We start from the raw sequence: 13,223 nt of genomic DNA, 5'->3' as shown, positions 1-13,223 counted from the left end.
AACTGTAAAATAAATTAAAAGAACAAAAGCAAAAGTTTATGTACAGTGCTCTTGAAGCTGAAGATACTGAAAAATAAAAAGAACACACTGACAAATTATACAACAATTTTGCTAGTAAAACAATTCTGCTAGTACAAGTATATAATGTGTGATCAATATTTAAGTATTCATGGTAATATATCTATAAAAACTTTGATGATTCATATTTATGTAACACTACCTACAAATCTGCAGCTCATGTTATTAATACAACAGATAATGTGCTCGTTTTATTATAAAGTTAAGACAGAAAGTTACCTATTTATTCGAAGAAATTATTTTTTGGATTCTAATATACATCAATTAATTTCGGACACTATTAAAGCTGTTCCAGGATAGAATTTTCGTACATATTCTTCACTTATTTCATTAATTTTTATGACATGTATATGAACATAATGTGTTGCAAGTTTTTCAGGCATTCTTTTAATTTGTCTTCATTTGACATATGCCAGGAATGTAATAATTTATCACTTGCTATGTGCTATACGAGTACATAGCAATTACTTTCCATTTTTCGTTGCGTGGTATTTCATAAAGAATCAGGATTAAGGGACTGATGTGTTGTAAGTGGAGCGTTTTTTGTTTGTCCTTCATTGTATACAACTTTCACTGCAGTTTTACTTGTTCTTTATTCCTTGGTGCATTAAGAAATAATTGACAGATTGACAGTTTTTTTATTATTACATAAGAAATTGATAATATCTATACATTTCATTTTCCTCATGTCTAACACATTGAAGAAATGTACGTATTACGTAGACCTATCTGTTAACCAAATAGGCTTAAGGCTGGTTCACAATAAACCGGGAACGAGAACCAGAATGAAAACGAGAAGCAGAGGACGTGAATATGAAAATTGTTGATTCACAATAAACTGAGAACGTAGACGATTATGCATATCGATATGCATGTCAATAACGATATGTAAAATCGATATTACGCATTCTGATGTTATTTGTGTATAATTGACCAATGGCGTTCTCTCATGAGTACAAGGCAGCCAACATAAACACAGGTTAACCAACTTCGAAATTTCAATTGAAACATTTCATTAGGTACGATACTATAAATATGCCCATGCATCTTTATTATCACAACCTATTTAAGTCTACCATAACGTAAAATAATTAGAGAAGAAACATTTGTAATAGAAAAAAAAATGAACACAACAGTAGTTATTGAATTGAAGCGTGAATATGTAGTGTGTAATACAACCAATACAGTAATAAAATATGATTCGCTTCCGATCGGTGTTCAAAGATGCAGCTATTGAAAGCCAAGTATTCTCCTTCATTTTCTCATCTTTATACGAGGCGCGCCGCTTATCGTAAACGTGAGGATTTCAAAATTTAGAATCTCATCAAATAAAACTTGCTCAATGATGCACAGCACAGAACAAAATAATGCATAGGTTATGTCTCGGTCTTCTTGCTACAAAATATACGACGACAAAATAGCTTTTAGATGGCAATAGAATGAATCTAGTGGGCTGTGATCGGAAACGTGAACGTCAAAGTTGAAACTTGGCCAACTCTCCGTTCCCGATCCCGGGCTCCGGCAAGCTTTTCGTTAATTGTGAATGCTCACATTTAAATGTACACATTTTAACAATTTTACCGTTTTCGTTTCCGTTCCGATTCTCGTTTCCGGTTTATTGTGAACCAGTCTTTAGCAATAATGTAAGCAGACACTAGGTTTACAACACAATAATAATAATAATAATAATAATAATAATAATAATAATAATAATAATAATAATAAGTTAATAATAATAAGTTAATAATAATAAATTAATAATAATAATAAGTTAATAATAATAAGTTTAATAATAATAATAATAATAATAATAACAACAACACTAGTTGTGCGAACAACAATATTGAACTCATTACTTTACCATCATCATCACATCATCATCATTATCTTCATTTATGGTTTGGATCATTGGATCTATTCCGACTTCAGTTCATCCCTTCTTAGGTCTGTCTATATACTGCCTTCCACTTGGCTTGTATTGTATTATTTACTTAGGATATCTTTCTTCATTCTTTCTGTCTATGTAATTTTTCCAGTTTTGTCGATATTTTCCTATCTTCTCTGTTATTGCAAATCTTTCAACGTCTTGTCTAATTTGTATGTTTTCAATTCTGTATTTTCTTCTACAGCCTTTAGCTGAAAGTAAAACATTTCATTTCTGCTGCTGTTATCTTACATCTTGTTTTTTTTTCTGTATCCAGGATTCAGCACCTCAGAGTATTACTGCTACTGTTACTGTTTTACAGAATTTTAATTGCGTCTCTTCTGTTGCATTATTTAATGATCGTTTTATTGTTCCATTTACATTCCTTCACATTTTGCTACCTTATTCATTATATTATTGTGTTAATGACATGAGATGGCACATTCTAGGAATTTAAAATGGATTTTTTGTTCGATGACTTTGTTTTCTGTTACTATTTTGGCTGTAATTTGTTGTTTTCCTTTAAATTTTATAACCTTGGTTCCTCATTACGTATTATGGGACATTTAAAAAAAAGTATCATCATTTTTAGACCGTCACACTGTGGATTTTTACTTAAGAAATTAATATCAAGAAAATGACACATGATTTTTAATATATTTTGTGCATTCCGAAACAATTTATTTGTTCATGTTATAAATTATATTTCTGTCTACTCTACATAATTATATTATTCCATTATACTCTATGCACTTTACATTCGATCTCTGTTAACTCGCTAAATTAAGTACCTTCACAGTCACATATATGCTAAAAGAATGATAACTTGTAAAAATATCTTATCTTTTTATAGTAGGGCTACCTCGTCAAGTGAAAGGCATCGACAACGATTATAAGGATGTATAATAACTCGTCCCTAGAGATATATTTTATTTATGAGGTTGATATGTTGTGGAGAAGTCTTCTGTTGAATTATTATAGCTGTTAGAAAATTTATGAAATTTGCTACTTATTACATTCCTTCCGTCAATAGTGTCAATAAAACAGAAGTAGAGTATAAAAACTCGGCCACAGATTTCATAATGACCCGAGGAGTTTTTTATATTATAACTTATAATATTCGTACCATCAGATATGTTTAATTTTTTATAACGAGCACATTATCCATTATAAAATGATGAACAAGCAATTGAGTGAATGAACTATTGTCATAACTGTATTGGAAGAAAGTGGAAGAGATTTCTCTTTAAAAATTATGGAAATTAAATTAAATTAAATTAAATACTGTACTTCTCTATGTCATATAAGACTACCTACCAAGTGCAAATATAATTTTACTATGTTTACACTACAGTGCAATATATTATACTTTTATATAATAAATTATGAACAAAATTATTTGGTAGTATTTCTATTCGTTGATATTAACATACTAGTCATTAAATTAATTATAGTAATTTTATTATTTTAAGATTACGGCGAAGTAACTATTTACTATATTATATATTTCTTACTTCGTAATTGTAGGCTATTGTCATCATTAGGATTTTGTGAGTTATTTTTAAATAACATATTAATTTGTTTAATAATTATACACAGGGTGCCAAAAATGTATACACTCTGTAATAGGTCATAACTAACTCACTTTTTAAAATTTTTTCAAGTGTGACTGCTTAAAATAATGGCTGAAGTCAGACTAAACTTTGAGGAAATAAAATTCATTCTAAAGTGCTACTGGAAGACTGAGAACATAAGTGAAGTGCAAACACGGTTTAGTAGGGAGTTTCAACGAGATTCACCAAAGCGACTCACAATTGCTCGTTTGCGAGATAAGTCTGAAGATGAAGGAACTGTTCAGAATATCCATAAGAACAATTCCGGAAGACCACCAACATCCACCAGCGCCACAAGAGAAAGAGAAGTCATCGAAAGGTTTCAGCAATCTCCTAGAAAATCTGTTCGGCAAGCGGCTCGTGCGACAGGGCTTTCAAAACCGAGTGTCCATCGCGTTTTGAAGCGTGCTCAATGGAGAAGTTTGATTAGTCCACGCTCTCAATGAAGATGAACATGACCGAAGAATTGAATTTTGTGAGTGGTACCAAGCAAAATGTGCGTAGGACAATCAATTTCCATACAAGATCGTTTCGAGTGATGAGGCCACGTTTAAGTTAAATGGCTCAATTAATCGTCACAATTGCACCTACTGGGCATCTAACAATCCTCATGTGACAGTGGAACACTATGTGAACTTACCAGGAGTTACAGTGTGGTGTGGTTGTCAGCATTTGGTTTAATTGGACATTTCCTTTTTGATGGTCCGTGACTGGTGCAATTTACCTCAACTTGCTAAAGGAATCCGCCATGCCATACATCGAAGAGATGTTTAGAATGAAGAATGGTACTTCCAGCAGGATGGAGCACCTCCCCACTACCATGCGACATGAGGGCCCATCTTAACGGCCACCTGCAGAACAGATGGATAGGACGAAGAGGTAGTACCGAGTACTCCCCTCGCTTACCGGATTTGACTCAGATGGATTGTTTTCTGTGGGGACATGTCAAGCACAATATTTATAGCACAAAACCAGCTACAATCGATGAGTTGAGAGCAGTCACTGAAAGAGAATGTGCCCAAATACCAATCGAAATGATTAGGAACGTTTTGGATTCCATTGGTCAGCGTTATCAGCTGTGCCTGGACCACAATGGCCAACAATTTGAACATTTTCAATAAATGACTGGTTTCTACATTGGTTCACATTATTTTTAATTTTGAAACTTTTCTGTATCGTAATAATTCTTAACGTTGTAATCATTGAAAGAGTGTATACATTTTTTTGGCACCCTCTGTATTTCACTGAAATATTAATAAAATAGACTAACACTATCGCTGTAAGCGTATTCAGGGTATTGATATGTATTTCATGAATAACATTGCATTATTTATATTCTTCAAGTATAGCCTAGCAACCTGTATAGTTTTCACTGTGTCAGTGCGGGTGTCTGAAACCACTAAATAAGTAGAAACAAATGACATATTTGCACGAAACAAAAATGTAATTAATTCTGCAGTGAATAATTTTCATTCTGACTCTTAACATGAATAATAAATAATTGCAGATATAAATTTTTGTTTATTCTAAGAAAAGTAGATGCATGGGAAGTGAAAGGACTTCTTTTTGGCGCTAATTTAACCAAAACCATTCTCCTTTCTCTTAAATTTTCTAATGACGACACTAACAAAATTTGTCTAATGGTATTGAGAGATCCATTATCCATTTTACACAATCACTTGTATAATACGAGTACTACGTAATATATTTATTTACTTCATTTCATTACCATGGATGAATATATAATAGGATGCGAAACTTAATGAGTTTCCCGTAACACATACTAGAGGCGCTGTTGTAGAAATTGATCTTGCTGCCATCTATATGTGGTAGAGGCGTTATTACAAATAGCAGCGCACCAAGTAGCGAAAAGAGTAATTACTCCATGCATTTAGCAGCGCACCTGGTGACGAAAATGTTAAACTGTGCAGAAAGTATTCCCTCCCGCCCTCATCGATATTCAAAAACTAACCCAATTTAAAATAAAACATTTAAAGTTTTATTCCTCACAGCATATTCTACTGAAAATTCTTACTGGAGCCAACAGGAAGATAAAAGAGACGATGTGTTTTACACTACCCGATTAAAATATAACCAGACAGAGACAAAAAATAAAGCAAAAGGTTAGATAATTGGGATTTTATTCTTTGGGCATTTATTGTACAGCACAATGGAAAAGTCTGCAAGAACTACGTAGATAGTTCGATTTATTATATTACTATTACTTTACAATACATTCAACACTATTTTTACAACGTCCATAAACATCACTGTTTAACATACACTGCTTATACACACACGTATCATTTTATGTTCACTTAATTAGTAAGTTTCAGACCGCCATCTTCTCTCCTCGACTCTCCCATACAATATCTCGAACGGATAAATAGAGAACTCTCGGTAATGTACCCAACACGTAGTTCTAATGTTCACCACCTACGTCGGGCGCTGATCACCTTATTTCAGATCACCAAATCTAGATGGTGCTGACCGCAGTTTCGCATCCTATTATATATTTATCCATGTCATTACTCTTCAATATACTTTCATCTCATGTTTCTTCGAAATCAAATTGTACTTTATTTTTAAATTTATCTTTGTTCCGTATTCTCTCCGCAATCATATTGCATTTTTAATTTAACCTCTGGTTTGTATTCTGGATCCTAGTGGTCCTAGGAATTGTGTGCTGAATGTTTAACCCTTAAATTGGCAAAACTTTATTTCTCACATTAGTTTATTTAACCGTGTCGGACTGTAAAGAAAACTACTATCGCAATATATATGTTGTGCAATATTATAGTACTGTGAAATTTTAATTTTCCTACCATTTTTTCTATTGTTCTATTAAAATTATTGCATATAGCGTATTAACCTGTTGTATCCTAAAGGATACATTGCCAATTTATGGGTTAAAAAATTTGAGCGTATCATATATATTTTCACTTCCAAATGTTTACTGTAGCATAACCTATGTAAATCTTGTTTATTAATTCTTAGAATTTAGTCCCAGATTTTTTCGTAATACTATTCGTATAATTATTCGCTTCTTGTGATTAGTGAAATATGGTTAATTTGAACCATATTCGAAGGAATCACTATCTATTTACCTAGTACACTGGCTGAGAAAACTTAACAGAAACCTCAACCAAGGATCTATCCACTTTTCGATTTCAGATACACTGTAGGTTTGTAGTATCCGTCATACCGGTAGATAATTTCATCTAAGTCATTCCAAAGTTTCTTTATGCTATATAAGATAATGATGATCAATTCTGAATGGAAAGCTGTTAATCTGATTTCGTTCTATTTTGCAATTCTTAGAAATATCCTGCGGGCTAAGCTTTCTTAGTGAATAGGAATGTTGAGCTGTTGTCCATTTTTTCTGCTTAATTTGCAATCTAGGCAAAGAACTTTAACATTTTGTTTATTTTTGGAAATATATTTCTTTACTATGAGAAGTACTGTAGGCAACTTACCCTGAAATGTACTATTCATAATTAATATTTATGTTAGCTAACAGTGAAGATAGGCTAATATATCAATTATAGAAATAAATTACATCTATGTATCTATGGATTCGGAATATTAGATAATGATTTCATTTCATTGTTCCTACACAAATTAAGTACGAGTAAATTCAAATAATATTAAAAGATAAATGAAAAGAACCAATAACGAACTATTTCTCATTCCGTAAGCAGTAATACCAGAGTCTAGTATAAACAGTCACGAAGCTTGAGTTTTGAGGGTGCTAGGAACAATAGACTGAGCAGATACTATTTCGCATTGTCTGTAATGGGGCGATAGTAGCGATCCTAGCGGTTAGCAACTATCTATGGATGCATATTTACTACATATTGAGCTTCGTGACTGTATATATTAGACTGTGATAATACCATAGAACTTATATTTAAGAATATTCTACTTACAATATATTAATGTGTACTAACTAAAACTTATGAACTTAAAAAGATCTCTCCTCATTAATATTATAACACTGATACATATATGAAGTTACAACTAAATTAATACTAAAAGTTATTTTATTTTTTTTTACATTTTGGTGAAAACATTTTACTATACATATTATTATTGTTATGTACTCACTTGCGATAGTCCAGGGAATAACTGTCTGAGAAAACCAATTGTTCTTTTGTCTCTTGCACTGAGTTCATGTTTAGGATCTCCTAGGTCTAACGTTATTAACGTTTCCTGAAAAATAAGACAAAATCTTGTGTAATAGTTGAACACATTACAGTCTCTCAAACTATCACGACTGTACGTACATTATAGCATATTTGTTAGTAAGGTACACGTACCAAATAACGCCACCTTACCACTTAAGTCACTGTTGCTCTGGAAATACGTTACGTACAAAGACAAAAATTATGACAAAGAAACTTTAATCTTATCTTTAGAAAATAGCGCAATGAAAATGGTGATATTATATGCTAGAGAAGAATTACAACTCAAATAGGATAACTTTGAATACTGGTGTTGTTAGGAACAGCTTGTCCAATTAACGCCACCTATTTTATAGTAACCTATACACTTATAATTATTAATGAATTATTTTTCCTAAGCAACACAAATTGAACTAAGCAACTACATTTGAGTTTCTGTTAATAAAAGGCACGAAATCACTCATGAAATATTCTTGATCTGAAGCTGAAACACCAGATAAATTAGGAAAATACGTTTTCCGGTAATTCCTTACTTTCAAAAAAGAGACAACCGGACACATTAGAATGTTATAAACACAAAAGCATTAACCTTCGTTAAATATGAATGTTTTCCACAAGTAAAACAAAATATTAAGAGTTTGATAAGCTACTGAACCAATATCATCACTGTACATATTCTGGACATTTGTAAGTTGAAAGGTTAGTGTTTTTCCTTATGTTTCCACACTTATCATGTAAATACAGGGACATCATTTTATTTTTACTAACATTTATAATATTAACTTGGCTGTACCTTTAGATTAAACGGAAACACCGTTTGCTACCCCCTTCGACTGGAGTTCGATGATACTGGCGTAAAATGCAAACAAATCACTTTACTAGGTACAGGAGGGAAAAAAAGTAATTCATCCATTTACGTAAAGTAGGAAATGTCGCGATTCTGAGTTTGATAATTTTCATTAGGTTTTTCTTTAATCAAAATACAGTACAGTTTTAACAATAAGTATTTTTACTCACGAAATGAACTATCCATTCGGACGTATTCATTATGCAGTGTATATTATACTTTCTACTGCACATTAGCGTACAATTTAGAGAATGAGGTTAAATTGAAAAATAATCATAATATGGATATTTAAACACAAATTTGAAAATGGTGGCCGTTCATTTCGATACAGGCTCCAGTTCTTTTTTTTGCATATTATCGCGCTATAGACTATTGTACCTAATTCCAATTACCAGTTTCGTCCTTCGTACTAGTAACTCATGTTGAAATAATTCTGTACCTACTCTATAAAAGAGTACCTGACGGTACTGTAAATTCATTCTTCACTTCTGCCCGATCCGAAAAGATAAAATTACTCAGACATGGTATCTACTGTCCATCCAAGAGTTTTGTCGCAGGATCGTAGAAAGGAGGGAAATTACGTGACAATCAATTAACGAGGCCCTTTTATTTAAGTTATTTTAAACAGTTGTATAATATTACGTAGACGTTCAATGCCTAACAGAAATTAATGTTTTCAGAAAAGAGCTAAGACAGCCCAGCCACTAGCCTTTACAGAGCGCCAGCAGAAGCGGGTGGGGGAAACCAGGATGCGACGTAGGCAAACGGACGACAGTACCTGTGCAAAAATATGATTCAATATTGAAAGCTCTTTCGTCACTGGAAAACGCGAACATATTTCTGGAACATACTATACTCACGCAGTACTCTTTGTGTTTACTATGACCTTAAGGCGACTTTGGTTCTGTGTGGAGAACGGTTGGAAGTTTACTAGTAGAGAGGGTGGGAATGAAGTACATTAAAAAACTCAGGTACAATAAAATTGAAGTAAAAATAAAATGATGTCCCTGTATCTCATACAATATGAATATACAAGCAATGAAAGTAAAATTAAAAAACTGAGGACTGTCGTTAAACAAATGAGTACCGTACTAACATAACTTAAAATTTTATGTAGACCTTTAACGCCACGTGGCATACTTGATAACATTACACACTTTTTTCTCTAACATTTTCAAATTTTATAGATAATAAATATTTTCTCTGCATAGAAGAATGTTAAAGGATCACGAAAATATATAGATTAGTATAGTTATTATTTGCTCAAGACACAAAATAAAATATTGCCTCTTATCTTGATATAACACACAACAGAAAAATGGTGGAATATCATGTCACTCGTAAATGTCAGCGGACAGCTAGTAATTCATTTCATCACTACATGGCAAGGGAATGCAGGCTAAAGTAGTGCACTACCGAAACCAGGTGTCGTTAACAAGAATTTATAGGGTGGCATTAAAGATATACATGGCGTTATTTGCCTCAGGGACCTTATTTTTTAATATCCATACGAATATTGTAACTAATGTTTTCGGCATGAGTAATAAGTGTAATAACCTAGCTACTGGAGTGCTTAACTAAATCATGTTTCAACACCCACAGTAGTGAAGGTCACATTGCTTCCGCAAGTCTTCTCGAGAGTGACCAACAATAGCGTGATACGTGAAAGGGAAACTCATAGTAAACTGAGGGAGTAAGAGCAGCTTAGAGGTAAGGAAATAGGATACTGTGTACTGTAATTTTTTATGTTTTACCGCAAAGTGAAAGTTGGTACTATCTGCTAATTGGTAGGCACTGAATCTAACGCAAGTTTCAGAACAGTGTATGACATATCAGCATTTCTTCGAATTGAAGTTCCGATTTATTCTTCCGTATGCGTGAAACGTATTTTATATTTAATATTGATTTTTCTTAATAGTTAAAACTGGAAATGGCTTCTAGAAGTAGGCATAATGAGCGATAATGTACCCTATCATAGTGATCGACATTTCTTACTCACGTCTCCGTAAGGAAAAGAGATGATAAAAGGAGATAATATTTACTGGTACTCACGTCACGTGGTTTTATGTCACAATATATTATTGAGGCCAAAATTCCCACTTCTCTGAAACTCCTATATAGGCTAGCGGCGAATTATTAATCAATGTTTGTATTCATGAGACATTTAAAAGCCCAATAACTCTTACTTCTGAAAGAGTGAAAGTTGACTTGTTTTGTTACAGTTAGTTTCTCGAAGTTAGCTACAGATGGCATTGAAATATAGAATACGGTTGTTGGTTCAACCATACAAGGATCTTTCGCTGCGTGGGAGAAGGATGAGTCGACTCTCGCGTTTCTTCACTCATGTTCTGTAACTTGTCTTAACTCTATTCCAGGATAATGCGAGAATATCACTCAAAATATGTTTTCCAATATTACTCGTGCAATTACTGCTATCACCGCCAAAGCACAGCTCATAAAACTAATTATTATTAGTTGCTACAGTCAGAGAAGGCTTTGCAAAAAGGCTAAGCAGACTATAGCCTAGAGCGGCAAATTTTAGGGCCGGCAGTGTTTTTGAGATAATGAAGTTGTCCGAAATTATTAATCGGTTCGCTCAGCAGAAGAAAAGGTAAAAGATGTTCAAAAATTGATATCTTGTAAGACTGGGATTCAAATTCTTTACTTAAAATAAACTTAGAATTCACAAGCCTTGTTTTTTTATTCTAACATTTAATAGCTCATTAATAAAATTATTACAACTCCTTACGTTGAATATTGTTGGTATTTCTAAAAAAAATAGATTTAAATTAAAAATAGTATATTTTATTATAAGCTATTGTTCTTGGTCAAGAAATTGTTAGTGTTCGATAACAAATTTCATAAATGTAATAGTGAAGTTGTATCGAGTCCGGTAATGTTCGCCAAATCGGTAAGATGGCCACTGCCATCAGTTGAGGTGCTTGCTATGTGAAAGAAATTATATATGGAATTAATACTGTCACGGTTGCCAACATTATACAAGAAATTTATTTTGGCAGTGCGAAGTAATGGTTAAATCTGAATGCTTACGAATGTAATGGAAAATTGGCGGAATTGTTAGGACGTGAGTGGAAGGAAGCCGATATCGCGGGAGCCATAATTAGTTACCATCTGGCTAACAATAGACTACCAGTGGAATGGTGTGGAATGTAGTTTAAAGTTCTTGAGTGCTGTGTGGTGAAGTTACGAAGTATAGTGTGATAGGGTTTAGAATACAAATGAAGATAAAAGAATGCAAAGAAAAATGAACAAGCCATTCAATTCTTGAACCTGAAAATAACATAAGAAAACATAATAAGAGCCATATTAAAATGAATGGTAGATAGTATGCAATCCTTGCTAAAGATGATGGTGCGATGGATGCAGCTGCACATTCCGACGAGTATAATAATGTTAAGGACGATTATGGTCAATAGGCCTTAATAATAATCTTTAATTGACAGCAAACAAAGGGAAAGATAGAAACAGAAAAGCCAAAACAAAAATTCGTGGGATATAGATTTTCCATTCCTCATCTATATCACATTTACAGCCACGCCTTGAAATTGTTTTACTATCGATTTTACCTCATAAAACATTTATATACTAACATTTATAATACCGTTATGCAGTAATAAACACTGTAAAGTACCAAAATTATAAAGGCAGCACATATCGGTCTAACTGAAAAAATATCTAGTGAAATTTCATTATTTCTTATAATTTTATATTCAATTTGTAAAATACCATGTTTTTTAAGATCGATGGTAGTCTGATTATTTGTTTACATTTGGATTGAACGTGAATGTCATTTCTTATAATTTTATATTCAATTTGTAAAATACCATGTTTTTTAAGATCGATGGTAGTCTGATTATTTGTTTACATTTGGATTGAACGTGAATGTCATTTCTTATAATTTTATATTCAATTTGTAAAATACCATGTTTTTTAAGATCGATGGTAGTCTGATTATTTGTTTACATTTGGATTGAACGTGAATGTCATTTCTTATAATTTTATATTCAATTTGTAAAATACCATGTTTATTAAGATCGATGGTAGTCTGATTATTTGTTTACATTTGGATTGAACGTGAATGTCATTTCTTATAATTTTATATTCAATTTGTAAAATACCATGTTTTTTAAGATCGATGGTAGTCTGATTATTTGTTTACATTTGGATTGAACGTGAATGTCATTTCTTATAATTTTATATTCAATTTGTAAAATACCATGTTTTTTTAAGATCGATGGTAGTCTGATTATTTGTTTACATTTGGATTGAACGTGAATGTCATTTCTTATAATTTTATATTCAATTTGTAAAATATCATGTTTTTTTAAGATCGATGGTAGTCTGATTATTTGTTTACATTTGGATTGAACGTGAATGTCATTTCTTATAATTTTATATTCAATTTGTAAAATACCATGTTTATTAAGATCGATGGTAGTCTGATTATTTGTTTACATTTGGATTGAACGTGAATGTCATTTCTTATAATTTTATATTCAATTTGTAAAATACCATGTTTTTTAAGATCGATGATAGTCTGATTATTTGTTTACATT

The 13,223-nt window shown here is 32.2% G+C and overlaps 1 protein-coding gene across 1 annotated transcript in view; it reads right to left on the bottom strand.

Moving 5' to 3' along the window:
• The window catches only part of LOC138710391 (uncharacterized), a 243,110-nt gene that overhangs the window by 85,801 nt on the left and 144,086 nt on the right, over positions 1–13,223 (bottom strand). Inside the window, exon 3 of the mRNA XM_069841276.1 lies at positions 7,723–7,827. Coding sequence (XP_069697377.1) covers positions 7,723–7,827 — 105 coding nt within the window. The remainder of the gene's footprint in view (positions 1–7,722; positions 7,828–13,223) is intronic.

This window comes from Periplaneta americana, chromosome 12 (assembly GCF_040183065.1).
Source record: "Periplaneta americana isolate PAMFEO1 chromosome 12, P.americana_PAMFEO1_priV1, whole genome shotgun sequence".
In the NCBI taxonomy this organism is placed as follows: Eukaryota; Metazoa; Arthropoda; class Insecta; order Blattodea; family Blattidae; genus Periplaneta; species Periplaneta americana.
Note: the sequence above shows the minus strand (reverse complement) of the source record. Positions and strands in the feature narration are given on the sequence as shown.